This window comes from Microcaecilia unicolor, chromosome 5 (assembly GCF_901765095.1).
Source record: "Microcaecilia unicolor chromosome 5, aMicUni1.1, whole genome shotgun sequence".
Lineage (NCBI taxonomy): Eukaryota > Metazoa > Chordata > Amphibia > Gymnophiona > Siphonopidae > Microcaecilia > Microcaecilia unicolor.
Window position 1 is genome coordinate 132,504,102 of NC_044035.1, and position 17,223 is coordinate 132,521,324.

The 17,223-nt window shown below is 44.9% G+C and overlaps 1 protein-coding gene across 3 annotated transcripts in view; it reads right to left on the reverse strand.

Moving 5' to 3' along the window:
• Positions 1 to 17,223, reverse strand: part of PARG (poly(ADP-ribose) glycohydrolase) — a 496,940-nt gene that overhangs the window by 47,072 nt on the left and 432,645 nt on the right. For all 3 annotated transcript variants that reach the window (XM_030203287.1, XM_030203289.1, XM_030203288.1), the window contains one exon: positions 11,878 to 11,983. In XM_030203287.1, the coding sequence (XP_030059147.1) occupies positions 11,878 to 11,983 (106 nt within the window). The remainder of the gene's footprint in view (positions 1 to 11,877; positions 11,984 to 17,223) is intronic.

The window sequence follows — 17,223 nt, forward strand, 5'->3', positions numbered from 1 at the left end:
CCCTCTGAGTCCGAGTTCCAAGGCCCCCCTCCCTCCGTCCGTCCGAATTTTAAAAGCCCTATTCTTACCTCGTGTCAGTGAAAAGCGTGCAATACAGGCTCGTCGGCGCTTCAGCCTTCCCTTCTGTCTCTCGGCTCTGGTCCCGCCTTGCGGAAACAGGAAATGAGGGTGGGACCAGAGCCGAGAGACAGAAGGGAAGGCTGAAGCGCCGACGAGCCTGCAGTGCACGCTTTTCACTGACGCGAGGTAAGAAGAGGGTTTTTAAAATTTGGACGGACGGACGGAGGGAGGGAGGGGGGCCTTGGAACTTGGAGGGAGGGAGAGAAAGGGGAGAGAGAGAGAGGGTGGGGGGCCTTGGAACTTGGAGGGAGGGGGCCTGGAACTCTGAGGGAGGGAAAGGAGGGAGGGAGGGAGAGAGAGAGAGGGAGGGCGGGCGGGCCTGGAACTCTGAGGGAGGGAGAGGGAGGGCTGGAATGCGGAGGGAGGGAGAGGAGGGCTGGAATGCGGAGGGAGGGGAGGGGGTAGAGGGGGGCGGGGAATGCACCACGTGTAAAAAAAAAATTCAGCACCCCCAATCATTTTGAAAAGTTGGCTCCTATGCCGGTTGATATTGTGTATCTGGATTTTCAAAAGGCGTTTGACAAGGTACCTCATGAAAGGCTGCAGAGGAAATTGGAGGGTCATGGGATAGGAGGAAATGTCCTATTGTGGATTAAAAACTGGTTGAAGGGTAGAAAACAGAGAGTGGGGTTAAATGGGTAGTATTCATAATGGAGAAGAGTAGTTAGTGGGGTTCCTCAGGGGTCTGTGCTAGGACGCTGCTTTTTAATATATTTATAAATGATTTAGAGATGGGAGTAACTAGCGAGGTAATTAAATTTGCTGATGACACAAAGTTATTCAAAGTCGTTAACTCGCGAGAGGATTGTGAAAAATTACAGAAGGACCTTACGAGACTGGGAGACTAGGCGGCTAAATGGCAGATGACGTTTAATGTGAACAAGTACAAGGTGATGCATGTGGGGAAAAAAGAACCCGAATTATAGCTACGTCATGCAAGGTTCCACATTATTTATTTATTTATTTGTAGCATTTGTACCCCACATTTTCCCACCAATTTGCAGGCTCAATGTGGCTTACATTTGCCGTAATGGCGATTGCCATTTCCGGGTAACAGAGTTACAAATGGTATAGCGTTAAGGTACATACATACATGATGAAATTCATGGAACAGATCATGGTATGTTTATATACCATGTGCCATACATGGTGAAGAAGAATACATTATAGTATTGCATAAAGGTTCCTGAGTAATAAGTGGTATAACGTTAAGGTGCATACATACATGGTAACATACATGGAACAGGTCATGGTATATTTGTATACCATATGCATACAAACATGGTAAAAAAGAATACATTATGGTATTGCATAAAGGTTCCTGAGTAATAAATTGGATTGTGACATACATTAGGTCATCTACTATAGAGAGATCCTACTCGACATAAGGTTTAAAGAGGTAGTGCTCAAATATAGGTAGCAAGGAGGGTAATCAATCTTGTGATAGGCTTTCGGTTTTGTATAGATCTTGTATAGTGTTATTATTTAGTGTTTAAGATGGATGATTATGGTATGCCTTCTTGAAAAGATCTGTTTTCAGTAGCCTTCGGAAGATGGTTAGATCTTGCATTGTTTTTATGGCCTTCGGTAGTGCGTTCCATAGCTGTGTGCAGATGTATGAGAAACTGGTCGCGTATGTGGATTTATATTTTAGCCCCTTACAGTTAGGATAGTGGAGATTGAGGAATGTTCGTGATGACCTTTTTGCGTTCCTGGTAGGCAAGTCTATAAGGTCTGACATATAGGTCGGGGCTTCACCGTAAATGATTTTGTGGACCAGGGTGCACACTTTGAACGCAATTCGTTCTTTTAGTGGAAGCCAGTGCAATTTTTCTCTTAGGGGTTTGGCGCTTTCGTATTTTGCTTTCCCAAATAAGAGTCTGGCTGTTATGTTTTGAGCGGTTTGAAGTTTCTTAATGATTTGTTCTTTGCATCCGGCATAAATGGCGTTGCAGTAGTCTAGGTCAGGGGTAGGCAACTCCGGTCCTCAAGAGCTGCAGGCAGGTCAGGTTTTCAGGATATCCACAATGAGTATGCATGAACTTGATTTGCATACACTGCCTCCATGGTATGCAACTCTATCTCCTGCATATTCATTGTGGATATCCTGAAAACCTGACCTGCCTGCGGCTCTCGAGGACCGGAGTTGCCTACCCCTGGTCTAGGTGACTTAGCACCATTGATTGTACTAGGCTGCGGAATACTTCCCTTGGGAAGAAAGGTTTGATTCTTTTAAGTTTCCACATTGAGTAGAACATTTTCTTTGCTGTATTTTTCGCATGGTCTTCAAGTGTGAGATTTCGGTCAATTGTGACTCCCAGAATTTTTAGGATGTCTGATACCGGTAGGGTGTATTCTGGGGTGTTTATGGTGTTGGGTTTGTTTGTGTTGTATTGTGAGGACAGGATGAGGCATTGTATTTTTTCTACATTTAGTTTTAGTTGGAATGCATCCGCCCATGAGTTCATTATTTGGAGGCTGTGTGTGATTTCATTTGTGATTTCAGTTAGGAGTTATGGACCAAGAAAGGGATCTGGATGTCGTCGATAATACACTGAAACCTTCTACTCAGTGTGCTGCTGTGGCTAGGAAAGCGAATAGAATGTTGGGTATTATTAGGAAAGGTATGGAAAACAGGTGTGAGGATGTTATAATGCTGTTGTATCGCTCCATGGTGCGACCGCACCTTGAGTATTGTGTTCAATTCTGGTCGCCGCATCTCAAGAAAGATCTAGTAGAATTGGAAAAGGCGATGCTGTTAAAAAGCCAGCTTTCGATTATATGCTTTTAGCCGCTTTTGCAAAATCGCCGGCGATCTCCCGATTTGTGTTGGAAGATTGCCGGCGAAAAGTTTCGATTATAAGCTGGCTAGTCTTTTTACTTTTTGAGTAAGTAAAAACATCGATTTACATTTACCCGTTCTACACTAATCAGTATTTTGTAGACCTCTAATCTATCTCCCCTCAACTATCTCTTTTCCAAGCTGAAGAGTCCTAACCTCTTAAGCCTTTCCTCACATGAGAGGAGTTCCATTCCTTTAATCATTTTGGTCACCCTTCTTTGAACCTTTTCTAATTCTCCTATACTTTTTTTTTTAAGATATGGCAACCAGAACTGCACATAATACTCAAGGTGTGGTCCCACCATGGTGCGATACAGAGGCATTATAATATTCGTCGTCGTATTTTCTAGCCCTTTCCTAATAATTCCTAGCATTCTGTTTGCTTTTTTGGCCACTGCCAGATACTGGGCAGAAGATTTCAGCATACTGTCCACGATGACACCTAGATCTTTTTGCGGGACTGTCTCTTCATGTTCAAGTGTACAGCGCTGCGTACGTCTAGTAGCGCTATAGAAATGATAAGTAGTAGTAGTATTTCTCAGGTGCTGACTCCTAGAGTGGAACCTAGCATTAAATAAACATGATTTGGATTATTCTTCCCAATGTGCATCACTCTGCACTTGTATTCATTAAATCTCATCTCCTATTTGGATGCCTGGTCTTCCAACTTCCTAAGCTCTTCCTGCAATGTCTCACAATCCGCAAGCTTTTTTTACAACTTTGAATAGTTTTGTGTCGTCTGCAAATTTAATCACCCCACTTGTGGTTCCCATTTCTAGATTATCAATAAATAAGTTTACATAACACCAGTTCCACTCAGATCCCTATAACCTACCTTGTGGGATTCCCTCAAGACTCTACTTGCCTCTGTATTGTTTAATATTTTCCTATTTCCACTTCTCATTCTCATACATTCACTTGAGCATACTTCTTTTGTGTATGCAGATGACATCCAAATACTAGCCACTCCTTCAGAAATTGATCCTCTAGAAATTAATATCCTTAATCCCAAACTTAATCAAATCGCAGATTGGCTCTTATATTGTAAATTAAAACTTAAACCCGAAATATCCAAAGTGTTGCTTATAGGACATATAACTGTCTTGTTGTCCCTTCCATTTGACATGTTTTGACACCCTTCATTCAAAACTTTTAGTGTCGATGGTCCCCTCCCTATGGAATGATCTCCCTTTACATCTTTGCCTTGAATACTCCTTAGATAGATTCAGATCTGAATTGAAGTCTTTCCTATTCAAATACCTTCCGTATTTCATCTACTTAATCTTTTATTAGTACATTACTACTACTTAACATTTCTAGAGCGCTACTAGGGTTACGCAGCGCTGTACAGATTAACGAATAAGGACGGTCCCTGCTCAGAAGAGCTTACAATCTAAAAGACGAAATGCCAAGCTGGGGTAGATGAGATTTCCTGAGAAGAGATGAAGTGATTAGGTGCCGAAGGCGACACTGAAGAGGTGGGCTTTGAGCAATGATTTGAAGATGGGTAGGGAGGGGGCCCGGCGTATGGGCTCAGGGAGTTTGTTCCAAGCATGGGGTGAGGCGAGGCAGAAAGGGCGAAGCCTAGAGTTGGCGGTGGTGGAGAAGGGTACTGAAAGGAGGGATTTGTCTTGAGAGCGGAGGTTACGGGTAGGGACGTAAGGGGAGATGAGTTGGCGGAAGTAGTCGGCCAGAGATTGGGGAGAGAGTGAGGGGGGGGGGGGGGTGGGAGCGGAGGGCACTTTGAGGGTGGCGAAGAGACGACATTAAGACAGTTCAGTGCTTTGCAGCTGATGAATGTGCTACAAATCCCCCTTCTCCCCATCTTTCCTAAATCTCCATCCCTGTCCTATGTAATACTGTATTTCATTTCTACTTTTGTTTTCCTTATTTTACATTTACGATCATTGTGAATCGCCCCAAAAGGCTACTATAGGTGCAATATATCAAATCTGAATAAACTTAATTCTGACTCAATCGCAAACCATTGAAATTGCTGGTGATCTGCATGAATTGAGGTGTGCAGATAAGTTTTCATCAAATCCAGTAAGGTGAGAAACTTTCCTTGTTGAACCACTATTATTACTGATTGCAGTTTCCATATGGAACCTTCAAATATTTAAATACCTGTTGACTCTATTGAGATCTAGAATGGGCTGAAAGGTTCCGCCTTTTTGGGGAATTACAAAGTAAATGTTATACTGACCTAACCCTTGTCCGTCCTGTGGCAAATCAACCAGCCTCTCTAGAATGAACTTAATCGTCATTGCCTTTACAGGAGATGAAAGGAGATTCCAAAAAACTGTCAGGAATGGGATGAGCAAACTAGTGAGTAGCTGTTTCAGATAAGCTCCAGAACACACCCATCTGAAGTTATTTGGGCCCACCTCTAGGCAAGCAATTCCTCAGGAAACTGCCCACCCAAATAATCAGAATATAGGCCCCTAAAACCTCATTCTGAGGTCCTAACACTGCCTGTCCCTCCCAATGGGGCATCACGACCTCCTCCTCAAGCTCTGTGAACGGCCTGACTCCTGGAAAGCAAACCTGCCATGTAGAAAGCCTCAAATTCTTCCAGGCCTATATCATCTAGCCTCCCAAAAACAACCCCGCACTGACTGGTTACGCAATGCCCTGGGCCAATCATCTGGAAGTTGTGGCATGTTGGAATCTGACAAATTTTTCACTAAACACTCTGGGTCCTTTAAAAAAACAATTCCCTTAAAAGGTAACTTACTAAGGCAGTTCTTGGAAGATATGTCAGCTGCCCAATTTCTTAACCATAAAGCGAATGCTACATACCTGTAGAAGGTATTCTCCGAGGACAGCAGGCTGATTGTTCTCACTGATGGGTGACGTCTGCGGCAGCCCCTCCAATCGGAATCTTCACTAGCAAAAGCCTTTGCTAGCCCTCGCGCGCCGATGCGCACCGCGCATGCGCGGCCGTCTTCCCGCCCGAAACCGGCTTGGGCCGGCCAGTCTCATGTGTAGCAAAACAAAGACAAGGGAAGACACAACTCCAAAGGGGAGGCGGGCGGGTTTGTCAGAACAATCAGCCTGCTGTCCTCGGAGAATACCTTCTACAAGGTATGTAGCATTCGCTTTCTCCGAGGACAAGCAGGCTGCTTGTTCTCACTGATGGGGTATCCCTAGCCCCCAGGCTCACTCAAAACAACAACCATGGTCAATTGGGCCTCGCAACGGCGAGGACATAACTGAGATTGACCTAAAAAATTTACCAACTAACTGAGAGTAGAGCCTGGAACAGAACAAACAGGGCCCTCGGGGGGTGGAGTTGGATCCTAAAGCCCAAACAGGTTCTGAAGAACTGACTGCCCGAACCGACTGTCGCGTCGGGTATCCTGCTGCAGGCAGTAATGGGATGTGAATGTGTGGACAGATGACCACGTCGCAGCTTTGCAAATTTCTTCAATAGAGGCTGACTTCAAGTGGGCTACCGACGCTGCCATGGCTCTAACATTATGAGCCGTGACATGACCCTCAAGAACCAGCCCCGCCTGGGCGTAAGTGAAGGAAATGCAATCTGCTAGCCAATTGGATATGGTGCGTTTCCCCACAGCCACTCCCCTCCTATTGGGATCAAAAGAAACAAACAATTGGGCGGACTGTCTGTTGGGCTGTGTCCGCTCCAGATAGAAGGCCAAAGCTCTCTTGCAGTCCAATGTGTGCAGCTGACGTTCAGCAGGGCAGGAATGAGGACGGGGAAAGAATGTTGGCAAGACAATTGACTGGTTCAGATGGAACTCCGACACAACCTTTGGCAAGAACTTAGGGTGAGTGCGGAGGACTACTCTGTTATGATGAAATTTGGTGTAAGGTGCTTGGGCTACCAGGGCCTGAAGCTCACTGACTCTACGAGCTGAAGTAACTGCCACCAAGAAAATGACCTTCCAGGTCAAGTACTTCAGATGGCAGGAATTCAGTGGCTCAAAAGGAGGTTTCATCAGCTGGGTGAGAACGACATTGAGATCCCATGACACTGTAGGAGGTTTGATAGGGGGCTTTGACAAAAGCAAACCTCTCATGAAGCGAACAACTAAAGGCTGTCCTGAGATCGGCTTACCTTCCACACGGTAATGGTATGCACTGATTGCACTAAGGTGAACCCTTACAGAGTTGGTCTTGAGACCAGACTCAGACAGGTGCAGAAGGTATTCAAGCAGGGTCTGTGTAGGACAAGAGCGAGGATCTAGAGCCTTGCTGTCACACCATATGGCAAACCTCCTCCATAAAAAGAAGTAACTCCTCTTAGTGGAATCTTTCCTGGAAGCAAGCAAGATGCGGGAGACACCCTCTGACAGACCCAAAGAGGCAAAGTCTACGCTCTCAACATCCAGGCCGTGAGAGCCAGGGACCGGAGGTTGGGATGCAGAAGCGCCCCTTCGTCCTGCGTGATGAGGGTCGGAAAACACTCCAATCTCCACGGTTCTTCGGAGGACAACTCCAGAAGAAGAGGGAATCAGATCTGACGAGGCCAAACAGGAGCAATCAGAATCATGGTGCCTCGGTCTTGCTTGAGTTTCAACAAAGTCTTCCCCACCAGAGGAATGGGAGGATAAGCATACAGCAGACCCTCCCCCCAATCCAGGAGGAAGGCATCCGATGCCAGTCTGCCTTGGGCCTGAAGCCTGGAACAGAACTGAGGGACTTTGTGGTTGGCTCGAGATGCGAAAAGATCCACCAAGGGGGTGCCCCACGCTTGGAAGATCTGGCGCACCACTCGGGAGTTGAGCGACCACTCGTGAGGTTGCATAATCCTGCTCAACCTGTCGGCCAGACTGTTGTTTACGCCTGCCAGATATGTGGCTTAGAGCACCATGCCGTGCCGGCGAGCCCAGAGCCACATGCTGACGGCTTCCTGACACAGGGGGCGAGATCCGGTGCCCCCCTGCTTGTTGACGTAGTACATGGCAACCTGGTTGTCTGTCTGAATTTGGATAATTTGGTGGGACAGCCGATCTCTGAAAGCCTTCAGAGCGTTCCAGATCGCTCGTAACTCCAGAAGATTGATCTGTAGATCGCGTTCCTGGAGGGATCAGCTTCCTTGGGTGTGAAGCCCATCGACATGAGCTCCCCATCCCAGGAGAGACGCATCCGTGGTCAGCACTTTTTGTGGCTGAGGAATTTGGAAAGGACGTCCCAGAGTCAAATTGGATCAAATCGTCCACCAATACAGGGATGCGAGAAAACTCGTGGACAGGTGGATCATGTCCTCTAGATCCCCAGCAGCCTGAAACCACTGGGAAGCTAGGGTCCATTGAGCAGATCTCATGTGAAGGCGGGCCATGGGAGTCACATGGACTGTGGAGGCCATGTGGCCTAGCAATCTCAACATCTGCCGAGCTGTGATCTGCTGGGACGCTCGCACCCGCGAGACGAGGGACAACAAGTTGTTGGCCCTCGTCTCTGGGAGATAGGCGCGAGCCGTCCGAGAATCCAGCAGAGCTCCTATGAATTCGAGTCTCTGCACTGGGAGAAGATAGGACTTTGGATAATTTATCACAAACCCCAGTAGCTCCAGGAGGCGAATAGTCATCTGCATGGACTGCAGGGCTCCTGCCTCGGATGTGTTCTTCACTAGCCAATCGTCGAGATATGGGAACACGTGCACCCCCAGCCTGCGAAGTGCCGCTGCTACTACAGCCAAGCACTTTGTGAACACCCTGGGCGCAGAGGCGAGCCCAAAGGGTAGCACACAGTACTGGAAGTGACGTGTGCCCAGCTGAAATCGCAGATACTGTCTGTGAGCTGGCAGTATCGGGATGTGTGTGTAGGCATCCTTCAAGTCCAGAGAGCATAGCCAATCGTTTTCCTGAATCATGGGAAGTAGGGTGCCCAGGGAAAGCATCCTGAACTTTTCTTTGACCAGATATTTGATCAGGGCCCTTAGGTCTAGGATGGGACGCATCCCCCCTGTTTTCTTTTCCACAAGGAAGTACCTGGAATAGAATCCCAGCCCTTCTTGCCCGGATGGCACGGGCTCGACCGCATTGGCGCTGAGAAGGGCGGAGAGTTCCTCTGCAAGTACCTGCTTGTGCTGGAAGCTGTAAGACTGAGCTCCCGGTGGACAATTTGGAGGTTTTGAGGCCAAATTGAGGGTGTATCCTTGCCGGACTATTTGGAGAACCCACTGATCGGAGGTTATGAGAGGCCACCTTTGGTGAAAAGCTTTCAACCTCCCTCCGACTGGCAGGTCGCCCGGCACTGACACTTGGATGGCGGCTATGCTCTGCTGGAGCCAGTCAAAAGCTCGCCCCTTGCTTTTGCTGGGGAGCCGAGGGGCCTTGCTGGGTCGCACGCTGCTGACGAGAGCGAGCGCGCTGGGGCTTAGCCTGGGCCGCAGGCTGTCGAGAAGGAGGATTGTACCTACGCTTGCCAGAAGAGTAGGGAACAGTCTTCCTTCCCCAAAAAAATCTTCTACCTGTAGAGGTAGAGGCTGAAGGCTGCCGGCGGGAGAACTTGTCGAATGCGGTGTCCCGCTGGTGGAGCTGCTCTACCACCTGTTCGACTTTCTCTCCAAAAATGTTATCCGCACGGCAAGGCGAGTCCGCAATCCGCTGCTGGATTCTATTCTCCAGGTCGGAGGCACGCAGCCATGAGAGCCTGCGCATCACCACACCTTGAGCAGCGGCCCTGGACGCAACATCAAAGGTGTCATACACCCCTCTGGCCAGGAATTTCCTGCACGCCTTCAGCTGCCTGACCACCTCCTGAAACGGCTTGGCTTGCTCAGGGGGGAGCGCATCAACCAAGCCCGCCAACTGCCGCACATTGTTCCGCATGTGTATGCTCGTGTAGAGCTGGTAAGACTGGATTTTGGCCACGAGCATAGAAGAATGGTAGGCCTTCCTCCCAAAGGAGTCTAAGGTTCTAGAGTCCTTGCCCGGGGGCGCCGAAGCATGCTCCCTAGAACTCTTAGCCTTCTTTAGGGCCAGATCCACAACTCCAGAATCATGAGGCAACTGAGTGCGCATCAGATCTGGGTCCCCATGGATCCGGTACTGGGACTCGATCTTCTTGGGGATGTGGGGATTAGTTAAAGGTTTGGTCCAGTTTGCAAGCAATGTCTTTTTGAGGACATGATGCAAGGGAACAGTGGACTGGCCGGCCCAAGCCGGTTTCGGGCGGGAAGACGGCCGCGCATGTGCGGTGCGCATCGGCGCGCGAGTGCTAGCAAAGGCTTTTGCTAGTGAAGATTCCGATTGGAGGGGCTGCCGCGGACGTCACCCATCAGTGAGAACAAGCAGCCTGCTTGTCCTCGGAGAAAAATCTTTTGTGCATACTTTTGGCAGATATCTGAGGAAGATCGAAAATCAAGTCTGCTAATAAGGCTATACTCATCTCCATTTGAGCAAGTGGAAACAGCTCTCCTGGCAAAAGGTTTAGCCAATGAAAACAAGCTCATACTACTAAACCACAGAAGACATTTTGAAAGCCTGGAGCTAAATTTGCAGGTGTCAACATTTAATTTTGTTGGGGGCTGGCTGCCAATGCTTGCTTATTTATTAAAAAAATGTATTGCCTGCACTATCTTGCAATTCTAGGTGGTTTCCAAATGACACAATAAAATTCTTGACAAAAGTAAAACAAACATTTACAAACCAACACTTATCATAAAAACATAAAAGTCCTGGGATTCATAAGCAGCATGTGTAGTAAATTCACACCCACATCAGCTATCTTTACATATTGGCAAAAGCTTGAGTAAATATGTGTGCCTTCAACTTTTTTCTGAATTGCACAATAGAACAGATTTTGCGCAGAGCTTCAGGCAATGCATTCTATAAAACAGTCCATTCAATATAGAATACAGAAGATCGAAAAACATCCAACCTAACTTGCCGAAAGGATGGGACATCAAGCAGTAATTTATCATTTGATCTCAATGATCTCATAGGCTTATAGATTTTAAGAGCATGCCATTATCAAGGGACCATTGTCATTCAAAGCTTTGTGAATTAAGGTCAAAATATTCAGCAGGGGTCAACCAGCATAACTTGTTTTTTATGCCCCCCTCCTCAAGTCTCTAAAAAAGCACCCCCTTGCTCTCTTCCCCCTCCACCTGAGTCAGCAACCCCTCCAATCTCCACACCCACGTGGTCCAGTTAGACTCCCCTAGTGCCTACCTTTCCTTCCTGATAGTGCAGTGGATTAGGACCAAAGCCTCCTCACTCCTGCCCCTTGTCACTGCATAGAAAAAAATGACTGCTGTGACTTCTTGCGGCAGCTTGCAGTACTTGTGTAGTACTGACAGCCTGCCAGGAGAGGTGGTGGGCAACCATTTTATCTTAGCAACGGCAAGGGGCAGGAGTAAGGGGACTCTGCTCCTACCCCCAACTGGACCAACAGGAAGGAAAGGTATACTCAAGGGGAGCCTACCGTAACTGTGGGAGGGGGAAGAGAGAGGGTTTGGGGGGGGGGGGGGGATCGAGGGGCAAAACCTCTCCCCAAAACAGAAGTTAAGCAGCTCCCGGCCGATATTTTGAGCTGTCCTAAATTCATCCGCTTAGCTATGTGGGTCCCAGCACAGAATATCAGCCGGGACCCACAAACCAAGATCCTCCTGCCACCCCTGTCTTGACCACTTTTTATGGGGCCAATCAAAGGCAATATTCAGCGACACTGCCCGCTTTAGTGCTGCTGAATATTGGAGGTTAGGCAGTGGTAAGCAATATAAGTAGGCAGGAGCCTCTCTAGCCCGCTTGAATCATGCTGAATAAAGGCCTATGTGTTCTTAAGAAAAAAATTGAAACATGTCTTAGTTTAAAGAAGAAAAGAAATGTTTTCTTCAATTTTGTTATGTTTCTTGAATAAAACGTCTAGGACTACACAATTGTAAGAGGAAGGTCTCCATATACTTGATTCACTTTATCTTATAAGGTTCCTGCACTCACCTTTTAACCTAGAATCTCCTCCAAAGGCACCACAGCCCCAGTTTCCTGTGGCCACTGCTGAGAGATGCTGAGAAGGAATACCAGGCCGAGCGAAACCACAATATGCCTGCAGCATTAAAACAGAAAACAGAAACTTAAATTGTATTTCATAGTATTTCTGACTGAAGTAATAAGTTGGAAGAGGAAACAAGAAAAAAAAAAGCATTATGAGGGTAATTTTATAACAGGTCACCTACGTGTGAAGGGCAAATGGGCACCTATTTTAGACCTATTTTATAAAGGCACAGGGAGAAAGTTATCAACATGGGCTGCTGTTGAGATCAAGGACGTTTGATTGAGAACAGGAGACGGTACGAGGCTATTGAAAGCAATAGTAAAACATTATTATAAATAATGGACTGCCTATGCGTGGTCCATCTGTAAAAAGTCAAAAGCTGTTCCAGTTGGATAGGCAGTGCCTTTAACATTATTGTAGCTGGTGGAAACAGCACTAATACAGGCTGTATTTTGTGCTCATTTTTCTACACTGTTCTATATAATACAGTAATACATGTCCAAATTTCAGTGAGGATATCCTGTTTACTGATGGGTTCATCTTAACTGTTGTAATCTGCCTTGGGAAGCCTGGTGTTATAAAGACTGGACATAAAATTACACTCTCCTTTCATTGGGGCACATTACTACTACTACTTATCATTTCTCAGACAGACAGGACACATAGGGATAAGGGACTATTGAAGTGAGGAAGATAAGATAAGAGTTACGAACAACTGAAAAAGTTAGGAGTTAAAAGCAGCGTTAAACAGGTGGGCTTTTAATCCCACACCAAAATCTGCAGAAGCTTTGTGCATTGCCTCCAAAAGCAGAATTTTTCACTACAAGGCCCCAGGGCCATGGAATCACATCTTCACCTAATCTCTCGTGTACAAATGGATTATACTGTTTTGAGCATGTTTTGGGGAAAAGTGGTTTTCATAAGTCAAAATAATAAAAATAAATATTTTATTTCATGCAGATCTCTCATTTGTTTAAACATAACTAAATGGGCTATAAGCCCCTAAAGCAGTCTATTGATTTTCTTATATTTTGTCCTTGTGATGACTTATATTGTGCCAAAACTGGAAATAAGGTGAGAGAGAATAATAGAATTCAGTAACATCCAAAACATGTTAATTAACATTATTGTGTTCGCATTGAAGAACTTGAAGAAGAAATAAATATATATCACAGAACTAGAAAATGTTAGCACATTTAGACCTACTCTGGACTTCTGCATGAAGGTAGCTCTGTCCTCATTATTTAATATCTTTCTTTTAAATAGTAGTAATAAACAATATTAAGTGCAATTTTATAATATTCCACTGCATTTCACAAAACAAAAGGAACAACCCCACAAACCATCTTTCTCTTTTGATCTAGGCACAGGGAAAAAAAAAGATTTTAAATGCTCCTAGGTTTCAACCTAATTCATGTCTAATGTGGGATATAAGTGCCATAAATAAATAAGTAAGTAAGTAAATAAATAAATAAATAGATAAATAGAAAACTTTGAATGTTGAGCACCTGATTCTCACAACATGATGTCTGTTTTAGTGGCCCTTTACCAGGAGAAAATAAATACCTGCACGAACATAAATAACACATGCTAGGGTGTCCCTATAACCAGCCCCTCCAAATGACACACTGATTACAATTTATAACAAATTAGTACTCTACCTATGAAAAGTTATTCTGTTATAAAACATCTTTCTCTTTTGATCTAGGCACAGGAAAAAAGAAAATATTTTAAATGCTCCCAGGTTTCAACCTAATTCATGTTTAATGTGGAATATAACTGCCATAAATAAATAGATAGATAGAAACTCTGAATGTTGAGAACCTGGTTCTCATAACATGATGTCTGTTTTAGTGGTCCTTTACCAAGAGAAAAAATTCTCTGCACAAACACATCACATGCTAGGGTGTCTCTATAACCAGCCCGTCCAAATTACACATTGATTACGATTTATAACAAATTACTACCCCTACCTATAAAAGTTATTCCGTTATTATACTTCCTCTGCATACATCCATATGCTGCACAAGCTGGCATGTTTGAAAATATAAGTGAGATTAAATAAAAATGCTACCAACAATAAAGAACAACAATGTGGACGAAGCAGCTCATAGGTTTGTTTGTTTGTTTTGTTTTGAGTGTACGCAGAACGACAGCTCCGCGGGGATGGCTTCAACTTTTTGACATCATACCATCTCCTGTTCTCTAACCTCATTTTACCAATAACTTATGCTGTTTTAGCACAGGTCTCATTTTATGCAATGAGACCTAGTTACTAATAACTGGGGTTAACAGTAAAATAATACATCTTAACTGGCGCACTTCTTTGATAACTTCCCCCCTCCCTGCACAAATCATCTACATGTTTTTATACAATTACCCTGAAAAAGCTGCAGAGATCACGGCTAAAAAAGTCACTGACATGTACACAAGCTTAGGAGAATGTGTACATTTTCACACACATTCTTAAAATATGCATGTAAACTAACTGCACCTACTCTCGTCCCCTTTTTTCTGGATACCAGAGCCCTGAGGATTCTTCTCCATGCATTAGTTCTGAATTACCTAGAGTACCTGTCTTCCCTTTGCCATGTTCTGCCCACAGGAAATTGCATCGGAAGAGGCAGGATGTTGCAGAAGGAAAACCCAGGGGCTGTCTCAAGGCAGCCTGCCATGCTGCTGCCACCGATGACTAACAAACTTTACAGGACTGCAGGGGAGTAAGAGAGAGGTGAGGGAGCTGTGTTGGACCCGCGGGGAGGGAGGGGGAGGAAGAGAGAAGAGGAGAGACCGGACCAGGGAGAGGGGTGGAGTACGAAAAGGCTTAACCTGAACACAATGTGAAGTCAGAGGGTGTTTTGGAGCTCTAAATTGCCAGCGCCCTAGGCCACAGCCTCACCTGGTCCAACGGTTAAGCTGGCCATGGGCTCTCCTGTTTATTTGATAATCTGCTTAATCCTGTTTCAACCTGTTCAGACTCTTCAATCTTCTAACACAAATTTATTTGTGATCCCTGCCCCAGTAAACTTAGACTGGATACATTTCTCAATGTGGCTTTTAGCCGCCATGATCCTACTATTTGGAATTCTTTTCCAAAAGGGCTCCGAGTAGAAACCTGCATCAAATCAATTTAAGGTCCACAGTAAGGTTATCTAAAAGGGTATTATCAATGAGTGTTTGGATCAGGCACAGTAATTATCTTTCTCACTCCTACTGAACCTAGCTCCTATGCATCTTTGTCTCAGGTATATAATTGTTGTGCTATACCCTTCCCAGCCTTTCATATCTTTGTTAATACTTCAAGTTCTGTAAGCCTTCCTGATGTTAGTGATAAAGGGACGTATAACAAATTGACAAATAAAACAAAAAATTTTAAAATATGCCTACATCTAAGTCCTCTAAAACTACATACTTTTACAAAGGGGATGATTTATAAGCAGCATTTTATATATGTACAGGGGAATAGTTTCAAAGCACTTAGACTTACAAAATTACATAGTAACCTATGGAACTTTGTAAATCTTAGGGGTATGTTTACTAAGGTGTGTTAGCGTTTTTAATGCGCCTGTAAATTTAAGGCACATTAAACTCTAACGCGCCTGTACATTTCTATGGGCACATTAGCGTTTAACACGCGTAAACCATTTACGAGCATTAAAAACGCTAACGCGCCCATAGCACCGCTTAGTAAACCTAGCCCTAAGTGCTTTGAAAATGAGCCCTTTAGTGTCATATACATGCAAAATGTGTTTATAAAATTACTTCCTATGCAACACATTAGGCAACTGCAACTGAGTCATTTATTTTGGGGAAAAAACTGGCTTCGTGATACTCCAAGTTTACAAAAAGCCTGAAAATATATTGATCATATTTCCAATATGTATTAATAAACAATGTTTTCTGAGCCATAAATGCTGACAGGCATTTCTCAGAATCTGGAAGTCTATCATTAATCAAATTTTTAGGTGGAGAACTTACAGAAGCAGGCACAAATTACTTGTTCCGTCAGATGCATGTGGCTTTTAAAATTTTCCTTTCAAAACAAGAAATATTGGTGTGCTGCATGTCTGGAATAGACCTGTGAGAAATGAGAGTTTGTACTAAGCCATTACACCAATGGAGCTGGATAACAAACCGCCTTTGGGTATCTTCTGGAATGGAAAAGCATGAGTCCATTTTGTTTGCTGTCAAATTTTGTATATTTTTTTCCACTCCACAACTTGCTTCATTTATTTCAAGAAGGAAAGAAACAAATAAAGGAAGCCGTATGTCAAACTTCAACAGTGAGTCAGTCTAAAATTAGGAATTTAGCTGCAGAAAAGCAATGCTGTATCATATTAACACAGTGTATTTTTTAACCAAAGGGTTCCATAACGCTACTGCTCCAACCCCCAAAACACCTGTTCCTTTCAGATAACAGAAGAGTTTCAACGAGTATGAACCACACAATACCCACATTCTGCACTGGTCTCATAGTACTGTGACAAGAGTTTGGGCACCACAGGCTCAAACAGCCAATAATGCTGAAAAGGAAAGTCTGTTCACATGCACCAGTAGGTGAAGGATGGGGGAATAACAGACTACAGAGGAGAGATGAATTTGGACTGGTGGGGGTAGAAACAAGCTATTTGAAGCTGATTGGTGGATGACTGAGATGGGATGACTGAAGCTGGAGGGGATTGAGGTGAGATAATTTGAAGCAGGTGAGGGTGCATTAAGGAGGATCATTGAAGATGGCAGAAGATGCTGAGAGGGCTCCAGGGAGGCTTGACAGACTGAGGGAATTGACACTAAGTGAGAAAGGAAGCAGCTTTATATAGACATTTCATCCTGGTTAGTGCAGTAGTCTGAGAACCAGGGAACTGGGTTCGATTCCCAACTGCAGCTCCTTGTGACTCTGTGCAAGTCAATTAACCTTCCACTGCCCCAGGTAAAAATAACTACCTGCATATATGTAAACCACTTTGATTGTAACTACAGAAAAGCAGTATATCAAATCCCATCCCATTTCCCTTTCCCCTTGGGAAGCCTAATCCTCTCTCCTTGTGAAGGTACCATGGGGCACGCTGCTCCCTCCCTCTCAGAGACTGCATGGAATGTTATTACTATTTGGGTTTCTGTCAGGTACTTGGACCTGGATTGGCCACTGTTGGAAGCAGGATACTGGACTAGATGGACCATTGGTCTGACCCAGTATGGCTATTCAAAAAAAGAGATAGAGCAGCTTTTAAACTAGATATGAGGGAAAGGCCGACAGTTGCACAACAGCACATGGTTCGGGATAAGGTATC